The sequence below is a fragment of the Helianthus annuus genome, chromosome 14, assembly GCF_002127325.2.
Source record: "Helianthus annuus cultivar XRQ/B chromosome 14, HanXRQr2.0-SUNRISE, whole genome shotgun sequence".
Classification (NCBI taxonomy): domain Eukaryota; kingdom Viridiplantae; phylum Streptophyta; class Magnoliopsida; order Asterales; family Asteraceae; genus Helianthus; species Helianthus annuus.
The window spans coordinates 64473928-64497452 of NC_035446.2; the positions used below are offsets into that span (position 1 = coordinate 64473928).

Here is a 23525-nt window from a genome sequence, read left to right on the forward strand (position 1 = left end):
GGGTATTAGGGGAGTATTAGAGGGGAGTTGACGTGACACTATTTGGTTGGTTATGTGTAAGAGAGGGGACTCACCTCTTAGGTGAGCACCCCTTACACCCTTAGTATATAAAATTTATTTATTCAACCCGTGTAATACACGTGGTTTTAAAGATATAACCTTTTTATTTGGTATATACAATTACATTTATTCAACTCGTACAATATTGTTCTTATAGATATAACTTTTTATTATTTAATAAATAAAATTACATTTATTCAACCCGTGCAATAAAGGAGGTTTTTAAAGATATGTTGTTTTATTATTTAGTATATAAAAATTATTTGTTCAACCCGTGTAATACACGGGGTTATAACCTAGTATAAATATATAAAAAAAGCCACACGACATGAAAAGGAAAATAAGTTGTAGAATAATCAACACATTATCTTGACCGTTCATGGCTCTTGGTTCCTTGGTCAACAAGTACAGCTTATCTTATCAATAAATATATGTACGAAAATTTCAATTCAAACGTTAAACTCGCCCTTGTACGTCCAAGTCAAACTCTTTCTATATATAACTACAATTCCCTGGTAGCAAATTCATTCAAGCCATCAAAGAAACAACTTCAAAAAGCATTTAACAAAGCTTTATAACTTATAAGCATTTCCATTTCTTTTAATAATCTTGTAAGATGACTTTCAAGAATGCATGCACCCTTTTGGTTTTTCTTGTTATTTTGATTGCTGTTATAAGCCCACTTGTAGTTGAAGGTAGAGTCTTGTCTGAGGACTTTGCTGGTGCGAACCATCTCGCTACATACTCAACCGTGTATGAGAAAGCCAAGAATGGTATGTCGTATTGGCTCCAACGACTTGCGTCTGGTCCCAGCCCAAGAGGACCTGGTCATTAGGTTGGTTTGATTTTGATGTATCATGGATCGATGATCCTGGTCGAGTGATGCAACCTGAAGTAGGAGATATTCGTTGATTCTTTTCTTTGTTTTTTCAGTTGTACATTTACAAAAAGGGTTGAATAACATAATTTTTCACCTACATAGTGTAAAGATGTTATTAATAAATCGTAAATGTAAACTCTCTTCTAATTAAATTTTGGCTTTAATTTATTCTTTCCACGTTCAGAAGTGTAAAAATGTTATTAATAAATCATAAATATAGTCTCTCTTCTTTTTTTTTTTTTAAAGGTGAGAGTCTACTTTGGTTGTAAGGGCAACTCCCACACCCCCCAAACCGAGGGGTCCTAGTCAAGTCTACCCAGACTACGTTGTCTTAACCGGACCCGCGCTAGTTATCAGACTTGGTTACGGCTTTCCTCCGAAAACCGTTCTGCCTCCACACGAGAAGCCTCTCTTCTAATTAAATTTTGGCTTGAATTTCTTCATTTCACGTTGAAAGCATCTTGAATCCAGGCAAAGTTTGTGACTGTTTCATTTAGGGTTATAGAAAAATGAACAAGTACTCAAGTAAAATAATATTCAATTACAATTAGTGACGGTTGTAAAAGAAAAGTTGAAGGGTAAAGCTGGCTTTTTTTTTTTTTTTTTTTTTTTTTGTTCAGTGGGTAGCCGATACATAAAACTAAGAAGAAATAAAAAAGTTTACACTAAAAATGTAACTTGTCAAGAAGTTGAGAGGTAGTGTGGGCTACCCTCAGGGTATGCTAAATCCGCCCCTGCAAGTATTTGTTGCAACCCATCACGGAATTAGGGAAAAAGAACTAACTAATTAAACTAAAAAGAAATTGTGATCGCAAATCAGTCGCAAACTTAATTTGCGTTTGCTTAAATCCAAACGCAAAATTGTAAAAATATATTTAAATTGTAAAATAAAAACTGGTTGCAAATTGTGAAAAAAAAAATACAGACTACAATACAGATAAAATACCGTCGCAAGTCAATCGCAAGGAATGGAAAAAACATAATCTCAACGTTAAACGTCAAACGCAAATTTGTGGAACCTTGTTAGACTTACGGAAATATAATTTACTTTTATGTTTCTTCTTCATTTTTACATTTATGATAAGGTTGTTAGTGAAAACTGACGTATATACATTGTTTATTTATATAAGCTGTATTGGTTTCAAATTTAGTTTTTTATGTTTGTATGATGTGAATACTAGTCTAGTGAAGTTTAATTAAATTTTGGCTTGAATTTCTTCTTTTCACGTTGAGAGCATCTTGAATCCAGGACTATTAGTTTGAAAACTTTGTTAGGCATGAAATTATAATAACTCGTCTGTAGTAGATTTCCAACAATGAATGATTACCTTGAGCTCTATATGCACAGAGTATAACTCATACGTGATACGTGCTACTAGAGAATATACAACATCAAGGCCTTTCTTGAGAATGTGTGAAGGGGCGCAGGATATGAGGGGCCGGGGGGGGGGGGGCGCCCGACCCCCCGAACTTTTTGCGGAGTAGCGTTACGTATCTATTTTTCGTATAGAAATTTGTAAGTTTATACGTTTTCGCCCCCCCGGTTTAAAAAAAAATAGGTATATATTTTTTCGACCCCCCGGTTTAAATTTTTTTTTTTTGGTATATACGTTTTCGACCCCTTCGGTTTTATAAAAAAAATATTTATATAGCCTAAATAAAATTATTTATGTAGCCCATTATATTTAGAACTTGGATTGTATTTTATTACTTATGTAGCCCATTAATGATAAGCCCAAAAAAAAAACCAATGTGAAAGAGATGGAGTTAAACGCTGTTAACTGTTGGAATTGGGAGGGCACGGTCAAAAAAAAATTAAACAAACTGCTTGCTGCTGCTAATTGGAGACGAGAACAGAAGAAACAAAAGAGAAGAAAACCCAGGTGCGGGCGTGCGGCTGGAGACGAGAACGAGACGAGGTTGGGCTGCTCTAATCGATTAATCGGCTTCAACTCTTCAAGGTATGTGTTTTTTTTATCTTTTGGTTTAAATTAGGGCTTCAATTTATGTTATTTAGGTTTAAATTAGGGATGAAATTGGACCGACTTTTTGCCCTAAACTTGTTGAAATTAGGGATTTAGGGGTGAAATTAGGCTGTAACCATGCTAGATATTAGAGTTTGATGCTAGATATTAGAAAAAGAAAATGCCTTGTTGATGGTTAATTACATAAAAGGATGACGATCATTTAACTTATGTTGTTTCTTGTTAGATTACGCTATGGGGAAGAATAAAATCATAACTTCTTTTTTTAAAAGAAAGCACGAAGAATAAGTTGATGGAAACAATGAGATTAAACGTCAAAAAGCTTCAACAAGCGAACCGGTTAATGAACCGAATAATGAACCGGTTAATGAAGCGAATCAAAACATTCAATAAGATTTACGTTTTAATGTTTGAGAACATTTTTTATTTGATATTAATGTTTGACCCGATCCGACCCGAATCGAATCACCGACGTCCGACCCGAACATAGAATTTTTTTTTAGGTCCGGTACCTTCCGTCCCCCCCCCCCCCGAACTTTTTTTTCAAGCTTCGCCACTGAATGTGTGGGACCACTGCCTTAAAAATATAAACTTATATATAAAGAAAAACATTAATAGAATGATAATTGTGGTAACAATAAACAAAACATCTACTAAAATGAACTTTATTTAGATACGAGTCGGGTAAAAAATAATACGTTTTCATGTTGACTTTTTATGTATGTTTTGACGTAATTTTATTTTCAAGTGTAATAGGTTTTCATGCTTACATTTTATTTACGTTTTGACGTAAATTTTGTTTGAAAACGAGTCAGGTCAAGTATAATACGTTTTGATTCGTTGATTAAATTTGACTTGGTCTATGTTTTAATATAAATGTACGATAATAATTTACACATAATCACGCCGCATATTCGGTATAAAATTCGAATTTGTCTACATTTCGACATAAATTTGGTATACTTTTTCGTATAAATTATCTTTGTATGTTTTGTGTATGACGCATCTACGAATACCTCTGTTTGGACCCTCAAATGGCTAAAACCAAACCGAAGGTCAAAGCTGAACACATTGCAAAGACCAATAGTTTTTACTACTTTCCTCTTGCGGTGTGCACATATAATATATATATATATATATGTGTGTGTGTGTGTGTGTGTGTGTAGTCGCTTAGAGGACAAAAGTGAAATTGTACTAATTTTAACGTTATTTTACTAATTTCGTGCAAATGACGTTAAAAGTGACGGATGGTTAATCATGCATCATGTAGTGGCGTTGATAGCCGAAAGACAAGGGGGTGCATGCACCAATCGGTCTTTTTCCCGATTGCTAAGTGTTATGTGCCTTATGTCCAAGGCTTGATGCAAAACTACAATAGAGCCGGGGGTCTCACTGGAAGCAGTCTCTCTATCCTACGGGGTAGAGGTAAGGTTGTCTACATCTTACCCTCCTCAGACCCTACCTTAACTTTGCTATTGGTGGGATTTGCTGAGTATGATGATGATGATGATGATGATGATGATGATCGACAATTCAAGTGAGTACATAGTCCCCACTTTTCAATTTTCAAATTGTTTTGCGGTGATTCACATGTGCCTATTACTTTTCCAAGTTTACAAAACTATACATGGTACATTGTCCACTGCATTAAACATGATGGTACTTGAACATGCCAATGATACATTCATTAACTTTGACCAAGCCGACCAGTAGTATGTTATAGCGCTATAGAATTGACACCCCATTCGCGTTTCCTAGGTTTGTTTGGAAGTTATCTCTAGGAATGACAGAAACTGAGAAATTCAATTGATAGGCACATCTGACTTGGTTTACACAAAATAAGACATTTGACCAATAGTCAACAAAGACTTGAATGTATTCGTCAACAACCACCCTCGTTTATACAAAATGACATGGTTTATACAAAATAAGAAATTTAGTTTATACAAAACAATACATTTGATTTATACAAAACAAGACATTTGGTATATTCGAAACAAGACGATTGGTTGAGACAAAGTCACAAATGGTTTTCAATTCAATATGTAAACCATACGATGTTTTCATCTAAATCGATTGATTACTCTTACGGTTTTACAAAAAGAAACATTTTTGTCAAGATTCATGACTACAAGGTTTTTTTTATTATACCAACTTTTATAGTTGGTTAAATATATTGTCATATTAAAACGATCAAAAGTGTGAGAACGGTGAGAACGCTTAACGATCGTCCGATCAAAACAATCTATGGACTAGATTGGCGCGGTGGCGTTTTCGTAAATAACATCAATTTTATTACATGGACGCGCTTCATTAAGGGTAAAAGGGTCTTTTGACTACTCCACATAAAACGCCAAATCAGAAAATAAAACGCCAAAAACAAAAATCACAGACTATTCTAAGTAAAACACCATTAAATATAAAACGCCAAACTTAATTATAGTAAAATCCCGCCTTAAAAAACCGCCAAAAAATCCTGTATACAACATCTCAGACCTTCAGTTAAAAACACACACAAAAACCCAAACGCCATATTTCATATAACCCATTTGCCTTAGAAACGCCAAAAAACCCAAACATCAAATATCTTCAACCCCAAAAACGTTTTTTTTTTTTTTTTTTTTTGAAATTCAGTTTGACTGTCAGTAAGATTTCGCTCAATGAAATAGACAAAATCCTAAAGTGAGGATATAGTCCATTTCATTTAGTAAAATCTCATTGACTTATCCTAAACTTCCATCAAATTTATAACGCCAAAAACATACAAAAACATTATTGAGGTTTGTTGTCAATAAAGTTTAGCTGTATAGGGTGGACAACATTGCCAGTTATCTTTCTTAACCGAGGATTAACAATGTTGTCCATCTCATACAGCAAAACATTATTGATTTTAGCATGATCAAAATTTGAGGTTTAAGGTGATCTTATTTCGTGGAGTTCCTTTTATCGGTAAAACGCCAAAAAAGTTAAAAAATCAAACATCGTTGATTGTAAAAATTCAAGATTGTTGGCTGAAGGATATAAACTCAATAACATTTTGCTGCATGAGATGGACAAATATTCAAGAAAAAGATGTTGATGTCAGACTGTGTGCTTCCAAACAGCAGCACAAAAAACTGCTTGAAAAAAAAAAACAAAATGAATCATACGAAAGTCGAACTAGCCATTTAACATGATTCAAAAAAGAGAAAGAAAGAGACCGGAGACAGAGAAAATTTGGAAGATCAATTGTTTATGTATTCTTTTTTTTCCTTTTCAGTTAATTGTTATATAATAAAAACGCCATATATAATAAAAACGCCAAAACGGCCAAAATGCTTGTTTAAAACGATATCATCCAGTTAAATGCTACCAAAAAACTGCCAAACTATAATAAAATTACTTTGAAAATTTATTATAAAAAACCCAAATAAAAAAAAATAAAAAGCAAACTTGAAAATCTAACTAGAAACAGTAAATACAAAATCATTAAATACTGAAGAATCTAAAACGCCAAACTTGAAAGATGGGACGTGTTACAGACTTCAGAGATAAAAGCTTATCAAAAACATTAATTACAAAACAGTAACTGAAAAGACAAAATACTTTATTATAATAATGCACCGCCTAATTTAGGCGCCAAAAAGACATCCTATAAAATGATACATCTCAGCAACTTCCATTTGATCAAAACCAAAAAAACAAACGCCAAATACTACTAAATACCACCCACTATAAAACGCCAACAAATAAACTGAATGAATTGTTATCAGAGGGAAGTACCTCAGAAAAAATTTTGCTGCATGAGATGGACAAAATTTCAGGAAAAAGATACTGATGCCAGTCATATGGCATTTTGTATTTTTTGTTCTTGAAGAAGGTTTGGATGAGGAGAAAAGGTCAATTACACTGAAGAGTGGGTTCACTATAAAAGATGAAGATCCAGATAAAGAAACAACGAAAACCCACTCACACGCCATAGATCTATGTCCCCAAACATCCACACAAAAACACAGTTCAACAGACGAGCAGGCAAAAAAAATCAAACCCATGGGTTTGTTAAGTTTTACATAAAACGTCATATATCTGATGACAGTTCTTGTACTATTAAAGAAGAGAAAGACTGATGACACTGAAGATTGGGAAAAGGGATCTGATTAGGATTTTTAATTTATTTCCATCCTTTGTATTTTTTTCCTGTGGTTGAAATATAATTTAAGAATAGTAAAACCCCAAGATACCACAAACGCCAAAATGTTTATAAAAAATAACAGATCAATAGGCCAACTTGTTTAAACGCCTTGGAAAACACCATTCAAATAGATTTCCTGCCCCCTGGGTTCCATTGGCAAACGATGTGAATAACGTCATAAACGCCATAAACGCCAAAATGTTGATACAATGGAACCATTAAAACGCCATTAATTATTGAATTTGGTTAACGCCAAAAATCTCAAAAACCAAAAATTAAAACAACATTGGGAAAAAGCGGAATAGGAAAAGTAGAAGATGAAAGGACAAAAAAAGCCCCTCCGCCCTTTTCTAAGCAGCGTGACACGTGTTGGTCCAGGAAGCGTTCTCACCGTTCTCACACTTTTGATCATTTTCTCCCGATCCCGTTTCTTTGGATGATAAGGCTGTGATTATCGAATAACAAACATTATTGTGTTTTATGTTAACTAGCATGTTGTGTTTTATATTCATAGTTCTACGACTGTGTATCTAAAGTTTTTATGGAGTATTATGGTTTGAATATAGTGTTTTAGTAGTCTTTACTCTGTTACTTGTGGGTTTTATAGCTGTAATTATGGTGTTTTATAACTTTTTACACTTTTTAGGAAATTTAGACTTTGTAGCCGAACCTCACCCAACATATATATATATAAGGTAGGGATCCTGTATATTAATCCAAAAGTGTGAGACGTGTATTATAACACTATATATTAGGGGTGAGCAAATTAACCACCATAACCGATAACCGAACCATAACCGACATAACCGAACCACTAATAACCGATAACCAATATAACCAATGGTTATGGTTATGAAACTTTGTATAACCGCTCAATCGGTTATGGTTATGGTTATGAAGCTTTGGTTAACCGGTATAACCGAAACCGAACCGAACTTGTGATGTTAACTTTACATAATGGATTTGTGTTTTACAAAACCATATAGAGGGTTTTTAGTAAGATAAAAATATGTTAGTAACAAAATGATCTTGATGCAGATGTTATTTATTTTGATAAAGAACTAAGGTGTTATGGCCATAATTGTTTTTGTTTGAGAATTACCTTATTAAAAAGAACCCTAAATCGGTAGTTTAACAAAAAGTTTAGTCTCCCTTATCTTATAAAATAGGCTCAAGCTAAGTTCAAATCGTGCACAACCCTATTTATTTTAAACCTTGCTTGGTTACTTAACCGAAATTAACCAAAACCGAACCATAACCGACTTCATAACCGATTAACCGTAACCGAAGTTTGGTTATGGTTATGGTTACCAAAACTCCATAACCGAACTAGCGGTTATGGTTGTGGTTAATAGTAAAAACCGAACCAAACCGACCCATGCACACCCCTACTATATATAACACCATATAAACATCGTATAACAATATGTAACACCATATAACACTATGTAACACTATATGATACTATATAACAATATATAACACTATACATCTATCATAGACATGCTATCAGACAAACTATAGTGTTATATTTGTTATATAGTGTTATATAGTGTTATATGATGTTATATGGTGTTACATATTGTTATACGGTGTTTATATGGTGTTATATATAGTGTTATAATACACTTCTCACACTTCTGGATTAATGTACATGATCCTCAATATATATATATATATATATATATATATATATATATATATATATATATATATATATATATATATATATATAGAGAGAGAGAGAGAGAGAGAGAGAGAGAGAGAAACAGGATCAGGAGACAACGCTCAAAAGTGTGAGAATGGTGAGAACACATCCTGGCCTAACACGTGTCACGCGACATAGAGAAGGGCGGAGGGGCTTTTTTGTCCTTTCATCTTCTGCTTTTCCAGTTCCGCTTTTCTGAATGTTGTTTTAATTTTTGGGGTTTAAGATTTTTGGCGTTAACCAAATTCAAAAATTAATGGCGTTTAATGGTTTCATCTTATTAACATTTTGGCATTTATGGCGTTTATTCAAATCGTATGCCATTGGAACCCAGGGTGGTCAGGAAATGTATCTGAATGGCGTTTTCAAGGCTTTTTAAAAAGATGGCCCGTTGTTCTATTATTTTTTATAAACATTTTGGCGTTTTTGTGGTATCTTGGCGTTTTATAATTGTTAGATTATATTTCAGCCACAGTAAAAAAAATACAAGCGAAGAAAATAAATTAAAAATCCTAATCGGATCTCTCTTCACAATCTTCACTGTCATCAGTCTCTCTGTTCTTTAATAGTACAAGAACTGTAACCAAAATTATGGTGTTTTATGTGAAACTTAACAAACCCATCGGTTTGATTTTTTTGCCTGCTCGTCTGTTGAAGTGGTTTTTTTGTGGATGTTTGGGGACATAGATCTATGATGGGTTTTTCGTTTTTTCTTCATGTTGATCTTCATCTTTATAATCATCCCACTCTTCAGTGTCATTGATCTCTTCTCCTCATCCAAGCCTTTTTCAAGAACAAAAAATACAAAATGCCATATGACTGCCATTAGTATCTTTTTCTTGAATTTTTGTCCATCTCATGCAGCAAAATCTTTCTGAGTTACTCGCCTCCGCTAACAATTCATTCAGTGAAACTTCACGAATAACAATTCTGAATATCCAAGAAAGCATATTAGCCATCTTTGAATTTTTTTTTGGCGTTTTACAGTGAGTGGTGTTTAGTAGTATTGGCGTTTGTTTTTTTTTTGTTTGATCAAATGGAAGTTGTTGAGACGTATCATTTTATAGGATCTCTTTTTGGCGCCTAAGTTAGACGGTGCGTTATTATAATAAAGTATTAGTCTTTTCAGTTACTGTTTGTAATTATTGTTTTTGAGAAGCTTTATCTCTGAAGTCTGTAACACGTCACATCTTTCAAGTTTGGCGTTTTAGATTCTAATTTAATAAATTTTCCCTATCTACAGTGTTATGATTTGTAGTTACTGTTTCTAGTACATTTTCAACTTTGTTTTTATTTATTTTATTATTTTATTTATTTTATTTTTTTTGGTTTTTTTAATACTTGTCCAAAGTAAATTTACGATGGTTTGATAAACGCCAAAGGTGTAAGACATTTGGCTTTTTGGCATTTTTATTAAATATGGCGTTGTTTCTATATAACAATCAACTGAAAAAGAAAATTAAACAAAATAAATATTGATCTTCCAAATCTTCACTATCACCAGTCTCTTTCTTCTTTTGAAGCATCTTCATTGGCTGTTTCGACTTTCATATGATTTTTTTTTATTTTTGTTTTTTGAAGTAGTTTTTTTGTCGCCGTTTGGAAACCCAAAGTCTGAAATCAGCCTCTTTTTCTATAATTTTTGTCCATCTCATGCAGCAAAATGTTATTTAGTTTACATCCTTTCAGCCAAAATGTTATCTTTTTTGGCGTTTTACCAAGAAAAAGAACGCCACAAAATAAACCATCTTAAAACTGTAAATTTGATCATGCTAAAATCAATAAAGTGTTGTTGTATGGTGATGGATAACATTGTTAATCCTCAGTTAAGAAAGATAACTGACAATGTTGTCCATCTCATACAGCTACACTTTATTGACAACAATATATTTGATGTTTGGGTTTTCTGGCGTTTTATCAGACGAATGGTATATATTAAATATGGCGTTTGGGGTTTTTTTGTGTGTTTTTAATTGAAGGTCTGAGTTGTTGTATATATAGGATTTTTTTGGCGGTTTTTTTAGGCGGGATTTTACTATAATTAAGTTTTCCGTTTTATATCTAATGGCGTTTTTAGTAGAATGGTGTGTGATTTTTGTTTGGCGTTTTATTTTCATGAGATGACGTTTTGTTTGTAGTAGTCAAAAGACGCTTTTACTTTTAATGAAGTGCGTCCACATAATAAAATTGATGTTATTTATGAAAACGTCACCGCGCCAATCTAGTCCATAGATTGTTTTGATCGGACGATCCATAAGCGTTCTTGAACCTAATCCTTTATATATATATATATATATATATATATATAGGGAGGAGCTCATGCGAGAACCACCCTTATTGTGAGAACCTTGAGAACCAATGTGAACACAACCTAAAATAGCTAAAAAACCTAAAAAAAACCTAAAAAAACCTAACCCCCAACCCCCCCCCCCCAAAAAAAAACCTAAACCCCCCCCCACCCCCCCCCACCCAAAAAAAACCTAACCCCCCCCCCCAAGCTAAAAAAACCTAAAAAAAACCTAACCCCCACCCCACCCCCCCCCCCCCAAAAACCTAAACCCCCCCCCCCCCAAAAAAAAACCTAACCCCCCCCCCCCCCCAAAAAAACCTAAACCCCCCCCCCAAGCTAAAAAAAACCTAAAAAAAACCTAACCCCCACCCCCCCCCCCCAAAAACCTAAACCCCCCTCCCCCACCCCCCAAAAACCTAACCCCCCCCCCCCCCAAGCTAAAATGCTAAAAACTAACCCCCAAAAAACCTAAAAAATCTAAAAAAAATCTAAAAAAATCTAAAAAAATAAAAAAAAAATCTAAAAAATTTTTTTTGATTTTTTTAATATTTTTTAGGTTAAAATCGCTACTTTTCGAAGCAAAAAAAAATAAAATTTTTTTTTTTTTATAAAAAAATTTTTTTTTTTTTTTTTGCTTCGAAAAGTAGCGATTTTAACCTAAAAAATATTAAAAAAATCAAAAAAAAATTTTTTGTGTGATTTTTAGCTATTTTTAGGCATTTTTGGTGTGTTCACATTGGTTCTCGCGGTTCTCACAATAAGAGGTGGTTCTCGCATGATCTTCTCCCTATATATATATATATATATATATATATATATATATATATATATATATATATATATATATATATATATATATATATATATATATATATATATATATATATATATATACCACACCACATAAACAAGGAAAATAAGTTTTAGAATAATCAACACATTCACTTTGACCATTCCAGGCTCTTGGTTCCTTGGTCAACAAGTACAGCTTACCCTATTTGAAAATACACAAAAATTTGTAGTCACGGCTTACCCTATTTGAAAATATACAAAAATTTGTAGTCAAACGTTAAACTGGCACTTGTACGTCCAATTCAAACTCTCCGTCTATATATAACTACTTCCCCTGGTAACAAATTCATTCAAGCCATCACAGAAACAACTTCAGAAGCCTTTAAAGTAACAAGCTTTCTAAGCATCTCAGTTTCTGTTTAATATAATCTTGTAAGATGGCTTTTAAAAAAACATGCACCCTTTGGGTTTTTCTTGTTATTTTGATTGTTGTTATAAGCCCACTTGTAGTTGAAGGTAGAGTCTTGTCTGAGGACTTTGCTGGTGCGAACCATCTCGCTACATACTCAACCGTGTACGAAAAGGCCAAAACTGGTATGTCGTTTTGGCTCCAACGACTTGAGTCTGGTCCAAGCCCTAGTGGACCTGGTCATTAATTAGCTTGGTTTGATGTATCTTGAATCAATGGCGCTTGTCAAGTGATGCAACCTAAAGAAGGCGATATTCGTTAATTCTTTTATTTGTTTCTTCAGTTGTATATTGAAAGAAGGTTTAAATAACATAAGTTTTTCATCTATTAAGTGTAAAAACTTTATTAATAAATTATACACGTAAGCTTTCTTTTAAATTTTGGCTTCAATTTCTTCTTCTAAATTAGTTTGAAAACTTTGTTAGATAGTAGCTATGTGCGCATGATCACATGTAACAAGAATATGTAACACAATAAATTAATTATATCATATAAACTCGATATAGTCGAGGCTCCAACATTATATTCCTTGAGCACTGCATACGAACGAGTGTAACACATGTGGAGAATATGCAAGATATGTTCCATCAAATGCTATTAGAAAATTGGGAATTTACATAATATAAATTTACAACAAGTTGAGGCATTGTGGTGTTGTATCTAGGGATGGCAATCGGACCCGAACCCGATGGGTAAACCCGAAACCCGAATCATTTGGGACGGGTTTGGGTCTACTAAACGGGTTTGGGACCGGGTATGGGATTAGTTTTTTTTTTTTTTTTTGCGGGTTTGGGACGGGTTTGGGATTTGATGATATACCCGTTAACCCGACCCGATTACCCGATAAAGTATACCCGTTTACCCGGCCCATTTACCCGATAAATATACCCGTTTATCCGACCCATTTACCCATATTCCTTCTATATTTTTTATATATAAATATATATATTCTTTTTTATAATTATGGAAAACCAAAAGTCACCCCTCATTCCCAAAATCTCAATTATGTAAATCTTTTTATTTTCTTTTACTTTTTAGTTTCCAAAATCTTTATGCACGGTTACATGTATACCGATTTTAGAGTTCTCCTCTGCACTCCTGAATCGCCTTCTTCCCTTCTCTCATTCACTCCAAAGAAAGATCAGAGGACAATCGGATATTCATCTTCATCACTAGACTTATAAACGTTCTAACCCTAAATTCTGTGTTCAATGCTATGTTTAATGTTTTCATACGAATTTAATATATGTAAGACTTACGTGTTCAATGCTAAAGTGGTGTTGGTTGTAAGTTGAACACATGGTCACATGGAAGCTGACAATTTTATCATCACGAAAGCCATGTTCCTCCCTTTATTTAATTATGTTTTATATTTATGTCATTAAGATAGATTTAAAAAAGAAAAATTAGATCCAATAAATATTTCATCACTATTGGGTTTGCTTTTGCTCTTTGAAAGTCATACGCAGACATCACATATTGATAGGTTGTTCCTCTTGACCGAATTGACCCAGCACTAGTATAAAGGGGTTTAACTGTTTAAGTGACCCAGCACAATATACCATTTAAATAAATTAAGTATGTTGAAATTTGAATGCATTATACCACTTTTGTGATCTTTTTTTTTTTTTTACTGAATATAAGAGTTTTTTCTCAACAGTTTTTTGGTTCATTAATGACAGTAAATCTTTTATCCCATATGGATATGGGAAGAGAAGAATTTGTGGGTTGTGATGATGCTAATACACAAACAAATGTTGATAGTAATCAACATATGGAAGAAGATCAACAAACAAAGACAAATCAATCTCAAAATCAAGATAAACAAACTCATGAAGATGCTGAAGAACCTAGAGTAAGAAAAAGGAAGTTAACTTCAGTGGCATGGGAGCATTTTACAAAGATGATGGTAAATGGTGCGGAAAAGGCGGAGTGCAAATATTGCAACACTAGATTAGGCGCGAAGAGCTCAAATGGGACAAAACATTTACTTTCTCATATGGAGATATGTAAGAAACGAAAAAATAAAGATATACGCCAACAAGTGTTATCAGTGAATGAAAAAAAGACATCAGGACATTCGGATATTTCTTGTTATAATTATGATGGTGATAAGTCAAGAAGAGATCTCGCTGAGATGGCAATTGTGCATGGGTATCCACTTTCTATGGTTGAGCATAGGGGTGTTCAAAAAAATCCGAATCCGAAACCGAATCCGAAATATCCGAAAACCCGTATCCGAAATATCTGAATTTTCGGATATCCGAATTTTCGGATATCCGAAAATCGGATAATCCGAAAATTCGGATTCGGATTCGGATAGTGATTTTGAGAATTTTCGGATAATCGGATTATCCGAAAATATCCGAAAATTTAATTTTTATTTTTTTCGGATATCCGAATATCCGAAAATATCCGAAGTATCCGAAAAATATCCGAAGTATCCGAAAAATATCCGAAATATCCGAAAAAATATCCGAAGTATCCGAAAAATATCCGAAGTATCCGAAAAATATCCGAAATATCCGAAAAAATATCCGAAATATCCAAAAAAATCCGAAATATCCGAAAAATATCCGAAATTTATATTCGGATATCCGAAACTATCCGAAAAATCTGGTTTCAAATATTAAAAAAGAATAAAAAAATAAAAATTAAATAAAAAATTAGATATTCGGATATCCGATTAGATATCCGAACCCGAATCCGAAATTTCGGATATCCGATTTTCGGATATCCGAAAACCGGATTATCCGATCTTGAACACCCCTACTGTTTAGGTATACTGTTTTTTTTTATCGACGACTGCATCGAACCTAACAATCAAGAACAAGCATCCACTTTTGCAGACGCATAACCATCGAGTATACCGTCATTCCCATCAACCCTCCTCCCCCGATCAAGTCTCGGAAAATTTGTTTAGGTGAAACTTCACACTTCCGATCCACTGCAAATTTGTTGGTGATTCAACGGTGACGGTGACCGACGATCAGCTGCTCGCTCCTCCGCTCGACCTTACCAGGTAACTATAAATAATATCCACCGTCCGTTCTTTGGTTCATTCAAGTCCCACATACCACCGTCGCTTCCCATCTTCATTCATCTCCTCATTCCCGGTTACACCTAATGGCAGATTACCACCACCTAATTTTAACCATAACACTCCTCTTCGCCTTCCTAATTTCACCCGTTTTCAACACAACATACCCTAACATACGAAAAGGGTTGGATTTGAGCAGCAGCCAACTTTCACTAGGGATTACTCCTAGTAATGGTGATCCGGGCATTGGTGGTGTTCCACCTATACTGCGGAAGAAGAAACCAAATGTAGTTCCGTCCCTCACTCCTTCTACGATTTTTGGTGGTTTAGCGCTTTTAACCGTCCCTTTAGGCCTCTACTTATGCAAATGGAAGAAAGCTAACTCAAGTGAACCACCGAGCTCACTCGTTATTCAGCCCCTGGACCCGGCTGACGCGGATAACACGGTCAGGATTTCAATCGCCAATGACACACAGATGCATGCTGGTTCGGGTGAGTCCCCTGTAATCATGTCTGGAAACATGATCATTTCGGTTCAAGTTTTAAAAAATGCGACCAAAAACTTCGCAAAAGAAAGCGAGCTCGGGCATGGCGGGTTCGGGGTCGTTTACAAGGGCCAGTTAGACGATGGCACAAAAATAGCCGTCAAAAGAATGGAATCTGGTGCGATTAGCAACAAAGCATTAGATGAATTTGAATCGGAAATTTCAGTCAGGGCCGGCCCTGGGGGTGGGCGGGGAGGACCACCGGCCAGGGCCTAATATTTCAAAGGGCACGCTATTTTTAGAAAAAAACTCGATATGTATACGTAAAATTTTCTTTTTTAATAGGGTATACCTATACAAACACCAACATAGGTCCACTTATAAAACTATTGTTATGTATTAGATCAGTTATTAGACCATTGTCGTTAGGTTTAGATCTTACTGAGCCCAAGACTCAATTTCGTTAAGGCCCAAGGGCACGTTTTTAGAGCTCGAACAGGGTACACGATTTCTCAGAGCCGGCCCTGATTTCAGTCTTGACAAAGGTTAGACACCGACATTTGGTGTCACTTTTAGGATATTCAACTGAAGGGCTTGAAAGAATTCTTGTTTATGAATATATGCCTCAAGGTGCATTAAGTAGGCATCTATTTCATCGGAAGAACTTGAAGTTGGAACCACTTTCTTGGAAAACGAGGTTAAATATTGCATTGGATGTCGCTAGTTGACTGGAGATCCCAAGATCTAGGTTCAATAGGCAAACTTAATCATAAACCCAAAGGGAGTCACTGTGGGGGGTGCCCCAAAATCAATAAAGGGAGTTGTATACTTCCTAGTCCATTCCAATCAGTGACATGAAGGAAAGGTTAAGCATGTTGAGGTTAAGGATTTTGAGGAAATCCAAATTAACCATGATGCTTTTAATGATTCAGAGGAATCACCTATGTTAGAGAGAAGTGGGGTCGCTTCGAATGGATTTGTGGGGAGGCGCAAATCCTAGAGCTCTCGCAGAACCAGGAACGTGTTCCATGACCATGAACGGACACAACCATGAGGTCTTGACTCGACTAGGGAGAGTATTGTGTGAATGTATATTGTCGCCTACATAAATGGGGGATTGTTCAAGGACACTGCGTCTACAAGACCCTAGGAGGCTAAGTATGCTTCACAAAAGGAGGTTCAAAGGTTACACCTACCTATCTTGCAATGCTCAATTGTTGAACGTGTATCGTTGAAACTTGATAGATCGATTTCTATTCATGTGGGGGATTGTTGGAAATTTTGTTAGGAAAATGATTTTTTCCTAATTTTGGACTAAAAATAAATATAATAAAATGAGCGGGTTTTATATATTTATTTGTGGGTTTGAGTTCTACATTGGAAGGGCTTCGCAACGAACTAAACCACGTCCAAAACGGAGCTAAGATGAATGAGATATCGATGCTCAAAGTTTGGTGTTTGAAACTTGAATGCTGAAATATGTGGGAAAGTGGCACCTTGTCCCACATCGGATGAGAGATGGAACTTAAAGGGGTATTTAAGTAGGATCTCTCCATCCTTATTGTTTCATGGAAGCACTCACTAGTGTACTCGCGAATGGTGCGGAGCACCCTAACTCGCACTCGCACACGCACTCGAACACGCGCGTGGCGTGGGCGATGTGGCGCTTTGATGGCGCACTTTGCACTTCGCTCGCATCGCCGCGAGCCGCTTGAGAGCCGCCTTTGTATTTTTTGACCGCGCGCGCGTGGTAAAGCACAAGGGTTGTAAGGACCAAGTGGTTGGTGATGTGGGATGCATGCGCATGACCCTGGTGGGTCCGCGCGCATGGCAGTGAGCCAAGTGGACGCACCGCGCATGCGGGTGCAGACCTGCGCGCGCGCGCAGAAGCTTCCAGCAGCATTTAATGCTGTGCAGTTATATCTCAGCATTCGAAACTGACGAAGTTAATGCGTTTGACTAAGAATTAAGTGACGAATTAAAATGCATTAAAGACGTCTAATGCAATTTAATTCTCCATTTAATTCATTTTTCAGTTTCTTCTAGACCTGCAACTATAAATAGGGTGCTACCCTATTGCAGAATATACCGAATTTACAAGCAATTCTACAATCTCCTCTCTGAAATTCTTCATCTTCTTCAAGAGCTCAAGGTACACCTTCGGGTTGGAGTCAAGACCGGCAGTACAACTGCTTGCGGCTGTTGTATCCTGGAAACAAACGTGTTATCCTGGGAGACACGAAAGTTGTTTTAAGGGACCCGTGTCTAACACGATCCTCAGCCAAAGAACAGTTTTTTCTGTTCGGATTTCTGTTCTTGTTTGTCTTTCTTTTTCAGTTGTAACCTGTATTGTAATTTCTGGTTTCCTTTCACTTGTAATTTCAAGTTAATAAAATATTTTTATTTATTTTACACGAACGGATTCCTACAAGAACAACACATGTTGATTTCTATACCGAGTATATAAATCGTACCGGTACTGCAACAAATCAAACTGATACCGACCCAACGCCCACAGTAACGTACCGTCACAATGCACGGATAAATAACTTGGAACCTTAAAAAATAAATAGGCATATATGTAGATCTACAATTTTACAAAAATTTAACAAATAATCATATTTAATGCTAAATAAATAAAATACTACCATTTTTTTTTGAACGGCAAATTTGGATCACTGACGGACCACTAGAGTATCATCGTGCCACCAGCGGAACCACCCGATCATATCCATCTGCACTAGGCATAATGCCTATACACCAATTCAGGAGGAAACCCAATAAATATGGGAAAACCCCCTTGTGGGAATCGACCTACCTATTGGTCCCAAAGCCTTATCCCACCCCAAAGATGCAACTAGACTATAAAGCAATGAGCTAAAATACTACAATAAAAAACAACTACAAGAATTATAAATTACTATTTATTACTAAAAAATAAATGAATAAGAAATAAAATATCACTAAAAAAATACTTAAAAATTAACAATCAGTGTTTATCAAGACTTTATATTCATATAGATAATAGAACTTTTTATTCATTCAAATTCAAATGTTTTTAAAAGTTACCTAACTAAAACGTAAATCCACAATATATACTTTGTAATGTTTGATTCCCTAAAAAATACTTGATTATTATTTGAAATAAATATATTAATATTTAATTACTTACATATTTACACATACGTGAATAACTAAAATGACATGCATTAAACTCATTGAAGACCAAACTACTGTTTACTGTAGGGGTGTTCAAAAAAATCCGAATCCGAAATATCCAAAAACCCGTATCCGAAATATCCGAATTTTCGGATATCCGAATTTTCGGATATCCGAAAATCGGATAATCCGAAAATTCGGATTCGGATTCGGATAGTGATTTTGAGAATTTTCGGATAATCGGATTATCCGAAAATATCCGAAAATTTATTTTTTATTTTTTTCGGATATCCGAATATCCGAAAATATCCGAAGTATCCGAAAAATATCCGAAGTATCCGAAAAATATCCGAAATATCCGAAAAAATATCCGAAGTATCCGAAAAATATCCGAAGTATCCGAAAAATATCCGAAATATCCAAAAAAAATCCGAAATATCCGAAAAATATCCGAAATTTATATTCGGATATCCGAAACTATCCGAAAAATCTGGTTTCAAATATTAAAAAAGAATAAAAAAATAAAAATTAAATAAAAAATTAGATATTCGGATATCCGATTAGATATCCGAACCCGAATCCGAAATTTCGGATATCCGAAAATCGGATATCCGAAATTTTGGATTCGGGTTCGGATGTCAATATTTCACTATCCGAAATTTCGGATATCCGATTTTCGGATATCCGAAAACCGGATTATCCGATCTTGAACACCCCTAGTTGAGCACCATGGGTTTAGAAAGTTTGTGAGGGGCCTCCAACCTTTTTTTAAGGTTCTATCTCGAAATACCCTAAAAAGTGATGTATTAAAGATTTTTGAATATGAAAAAAAGAAGACAATGAGGTATTTTTAATTTTTAATATGAAGTATTTATTATGTTACATTTCTATTAACAGTTATTTTTTAGGATTTTGGAGAAGAATCCAAGTAGAATCGCAATTACCACAGACATGTGGACATCAAGTAATAAAAAAAAGGTTTTATGGCAATTACCACTCATTTCATCGACTATAACTGGGAGATGCAAAGTCGAATTATGAGGTAAAATGTTTTATTTATATATACTTTGCTCCACTAATTGTCTTACTAATGTGCAAAATTCACAATAGGTTTATTTATGTTCCTTGCCCTCACACTGCTGAAGTTCTTGCTAATGTTTTGTACGAGTCTTTATGTGATTGGAACATAGATAGAAAGGTGTCAACAATAACGGTTGATAACTGCTCAACAAATGATTTGTTGATTCACCTGTTGCTAGACAAACTATCATTGAGTGATCTTATTTGGGGGGGGGGCGTGTAACAACTGCCACTAAAATCAATAATTAGGACAATAATTAGTCAATAAGAAAACCCTAATTGAGACACCCAAGTAATTTTGCACTAACCCTAATATTTTCAGAATAATCAGAATCAGGATTAGGGCCCCTAAAACTCAAGGGGGTTAAACCCTAAATTGATAGTTATCTCTAAAACGCGTTGTACAAACTGAAAATTTACGAACTGGCAACTCAGCAGACCTATACCCACGACAAGGCTACTCTAGGCTAGATGTGCACCCCAGGCGAGTCGCGACAGGGGTCACGACTTCTTCCGCGACACGCGGGGGAGTCCAATTTCACGTATAAATACTAGGCCTTGGAACTTGAAATCTGTCTTTGGAACGACGAAAATTCGAGTTACGTAGACTGAGTTATTACAGAAACAGTCCAACACACACACTAATCACGAGGTGCTGCCACAATCAGGGTAATAACTCGATAGCTATTACGATTCAACGTCCGATCGATTATAACTATCCAACAATTGTCCGAGTGCTGCTCAAATTGAGCTTGTACTTTGTTATTCATTGTGATTTCGACTTGAATGTTTGAGTGCTGTTCGAATTCGGACTATGCTCTGTCATTCGTTGTGAATCCATTGGATTGTTAAGTATTGCACTTGATAATAGTTGTGAGGGTTTAATCTCGTGAATTGACGTAACTGCTGAATTAGTTACTAACCCCGTTTGTGTGTGCATTGTTATTTAAATTAGGTTAGAAGGCTAATCAGTAAAGCTTATACTCTGCTCATAAATCTGCAATGTGAGTCATTCTCTTTTTATCAACTGTTTTACAAAACTCCAAGTTATTTTCAAAGTTATAGTTACAGTGATTAAGTCTATGTAATCACCAAGTTACAGCCGGTATGTGGGGTTTTGTATACATTACTTATTTCCCGTCACACTTGGACAACGAGTTAGCCAAGGGGTGATCTGACCACAGTCACAGACACCATTTGGACAACGAGATAGCCAATGGGTAGTCGAGTGACAAGTACTGTGGGTAGTTAGTTTGATATCAGAAACATTGTAATTCCCCTTAATACTGTAAATTATAACAAACGGGTCGTTTTTAGTAAACTGAATGATTCACTCAGTATTTCCCGCTGACAAAACCTTTTTCAAACATGTTTCAGGTGATCTGGTGTGAGCAAAGGAAAGTGCCACGGAGCACTCCCAGCTTAGAAAAGTGGCTCAATGTAAATAAATAAAATGAACATGTTTTGAAAATAAAGATTTCCCTGGGAAATCACATTATTGTAAAATACGGGAATTTATCCCTAAATTATGAAACGAGCAGTTTAAAGTATTGAAAGATCCTGTTTTAAAAAGACTTCCGCTGTCGCCTAAATTAAAATACCACGGGATTCCTGTCCCGCGGCTCCTGAAACGGGTCAAACCGGGACGGGGGCCGTGACAGGAAAAGGTGGTATCAGAGCCACTGTTTTAAGCTTACTGATTAAGCTCATTATTTTAAATTAGGAAAATTATATTTGTCATTATGTGAATATATGCTTATTAACTGATTAGTTGTTAAAATTACAGTATGGGTAAACAAAAGATTTCTGCTATCTACCGCAAATTAGATAGTACACCTAAAGAACAGAAAACCTCTTCCTCCAAATCTCCCACCAATTTAGAAGAAGGAATCTTTGTCCGTAAGGCAAATTATGAAAACCCACTTACACCGGAGAAAAGGAATTCAATCCTTAGAAAAGGTCAAGAGAAAAAGAAACCCCAAACCAAGAGAGTGAGGTTTAACCCAGAAATTCAGGAAATTAACAATAATCCATCAGGGGAAAATAACTTAGATGAAAAATGGGCAAATCTGTATCTGCTCGCTACTGTAGCAGAAAATGCAAATCTTTAAGTTTTAAATCTAGAAATATTTACTTCCTAGTAAATAAATAAATAAATCTGAATGTGTTCTGTTTGCTGTTATGTTGTACAAATTGGTATGCAATAAAAATGTTTATTTGTTAAGCTTTGTTCCAAAGTTTTAACTTAACATTTTGTGCATTTTGCATATATACTACACAACATGAGTGAGCTATCCGAGGCATTTCAGAATCTCAACCTCTACCCTGTGCCAATTGAAGTCTCCCACAACTTCACTGGTTACATCGCTGACATAGAGGAACCTCTGGAATTCCAAGCTCCACCGCTGGAAAAAGCAAAACCTAAACAGAAGAGAAGATATGTAGGGTGGCGAAAAGTGCGCAGAAGGAAACCTAGGAGACTCCCTAAAATAGAAAAACCTGTGAGTGTGAGCAAGGGAAAAGAAATAGAAACCGGAGAAAGTTCCAAACCAGCAGAAATAGGGATAGACCTAAAGCAAAAGGGAATAAAGATCGGAGAAAGCTCTAAACAACTTGAGGAAATCACGTTCCAGGATGAAATAGACCGCCTACTGGATAATTGTGATATTCTAGAGCCTATCAACGATAATCTTTTCTCTTATCCTGCTACAGCCCAAATTCCAATAAACCTAGGAACAGCTATTCCAGACCCACTAGTTCACACCCGGCCATTAGGCCAAATGGAGGAATGGTGGACCAATGACTGGCAATTCCAAAATATAGTTAATAGTCCCTATATCCAGAACCTATCCCTAATCCGCCAATGAGCTATGAAAATTTAGCTGAATTACGTCAGTTTGGTGAAGAACTGATAGGCACCGGGAATAGGATCCGGGAAATGGGGGAACAAATCTCCTGGAAGTACGACGAGAGGGAGCGTCGTTACTGAAACTGCTAGTGAACCAAAAGATAGGATGGGTTTGGAGAAGTTTGTTTGTATTATAACTAATATAGTAAAACTGACTCTGTAAAATGGGCAATAAAACAATGTAAGATAAACAGTGTGTATTGAAGCAGGTATAATATATAAAATAAAACAAAAGTCGAGGCATCGACCATTTTGGCTATGCTTGCATGTTATAATGATTTATGTGTTTATCTGTGATTTTGTTATCAATAATTAGACACTAATAATTCCTACTAATCAGCAGATGGAAAACGCTAATAGTGAACCAATTAATGAAGTAAATCAGTCTGAGCAAAATCAGGAAGATCAATATATAACTAGACAAGATATTGAGAACTTTATTGCTCGAGGGATAGCCAATGCTATTCCAGAAATTGTGGCTGCTGTCAGAAACCTGCT

General features: G+C 35.4%; 1 protein-coding gene across 1 annotated transcript; it reads left to right on the plus strand.

Annotated features, from left to right (window-relative positions):
- The first annotated feature begins 14042 nt into the window (after positions 1-14042).
- LOC118486805 (zinc finger BED domain-containing protein RICESLEEPER 3-like) lies at positions 14043-20326 on the plus strand. The gene is made up of 4 exons (XM_035983632.1): positions 14043-14526; positions 19760-19883; positions 19948-20081; positions 20150-20326. The coding sequence occupies exons 1-3, from the start codon at positions 14055-14057 to the stop codon at positions 20078-20080; spliced, it is 729 nt and encodes a 242-aa protein (XP_035839525.1). The 5' UTR covers positions 14043-14054; the 3' UTR covers position 20081; positions 20150-20326.
- The last annotated feature ends 3199 nt before the right edge of the window (positions 20327-23525 follow it).

Coding starts and splice junctions, on each gene's coding strand:
- LOC118486805 (XM_035983632.1), top strand. CDS start 14,055: ATGGATATGGGAAGAGAAGAATTTGTGGGTTGTGATGATGCTAATACA. Junction 14,527..19,759: donor TGGGTATCCACTTTCTATGG/TTGAGCATAGGG, acceptor GAACACCCCTAG/TTGAGCACCATGGGTTTAGA. Junction 19,884..19,947: donor GAAAAAAAGAAGACAATGAG/GTATTTTTAATT, acceptor GTTATTTTTTAG/GATTTTGGAGAAGAATCCAA.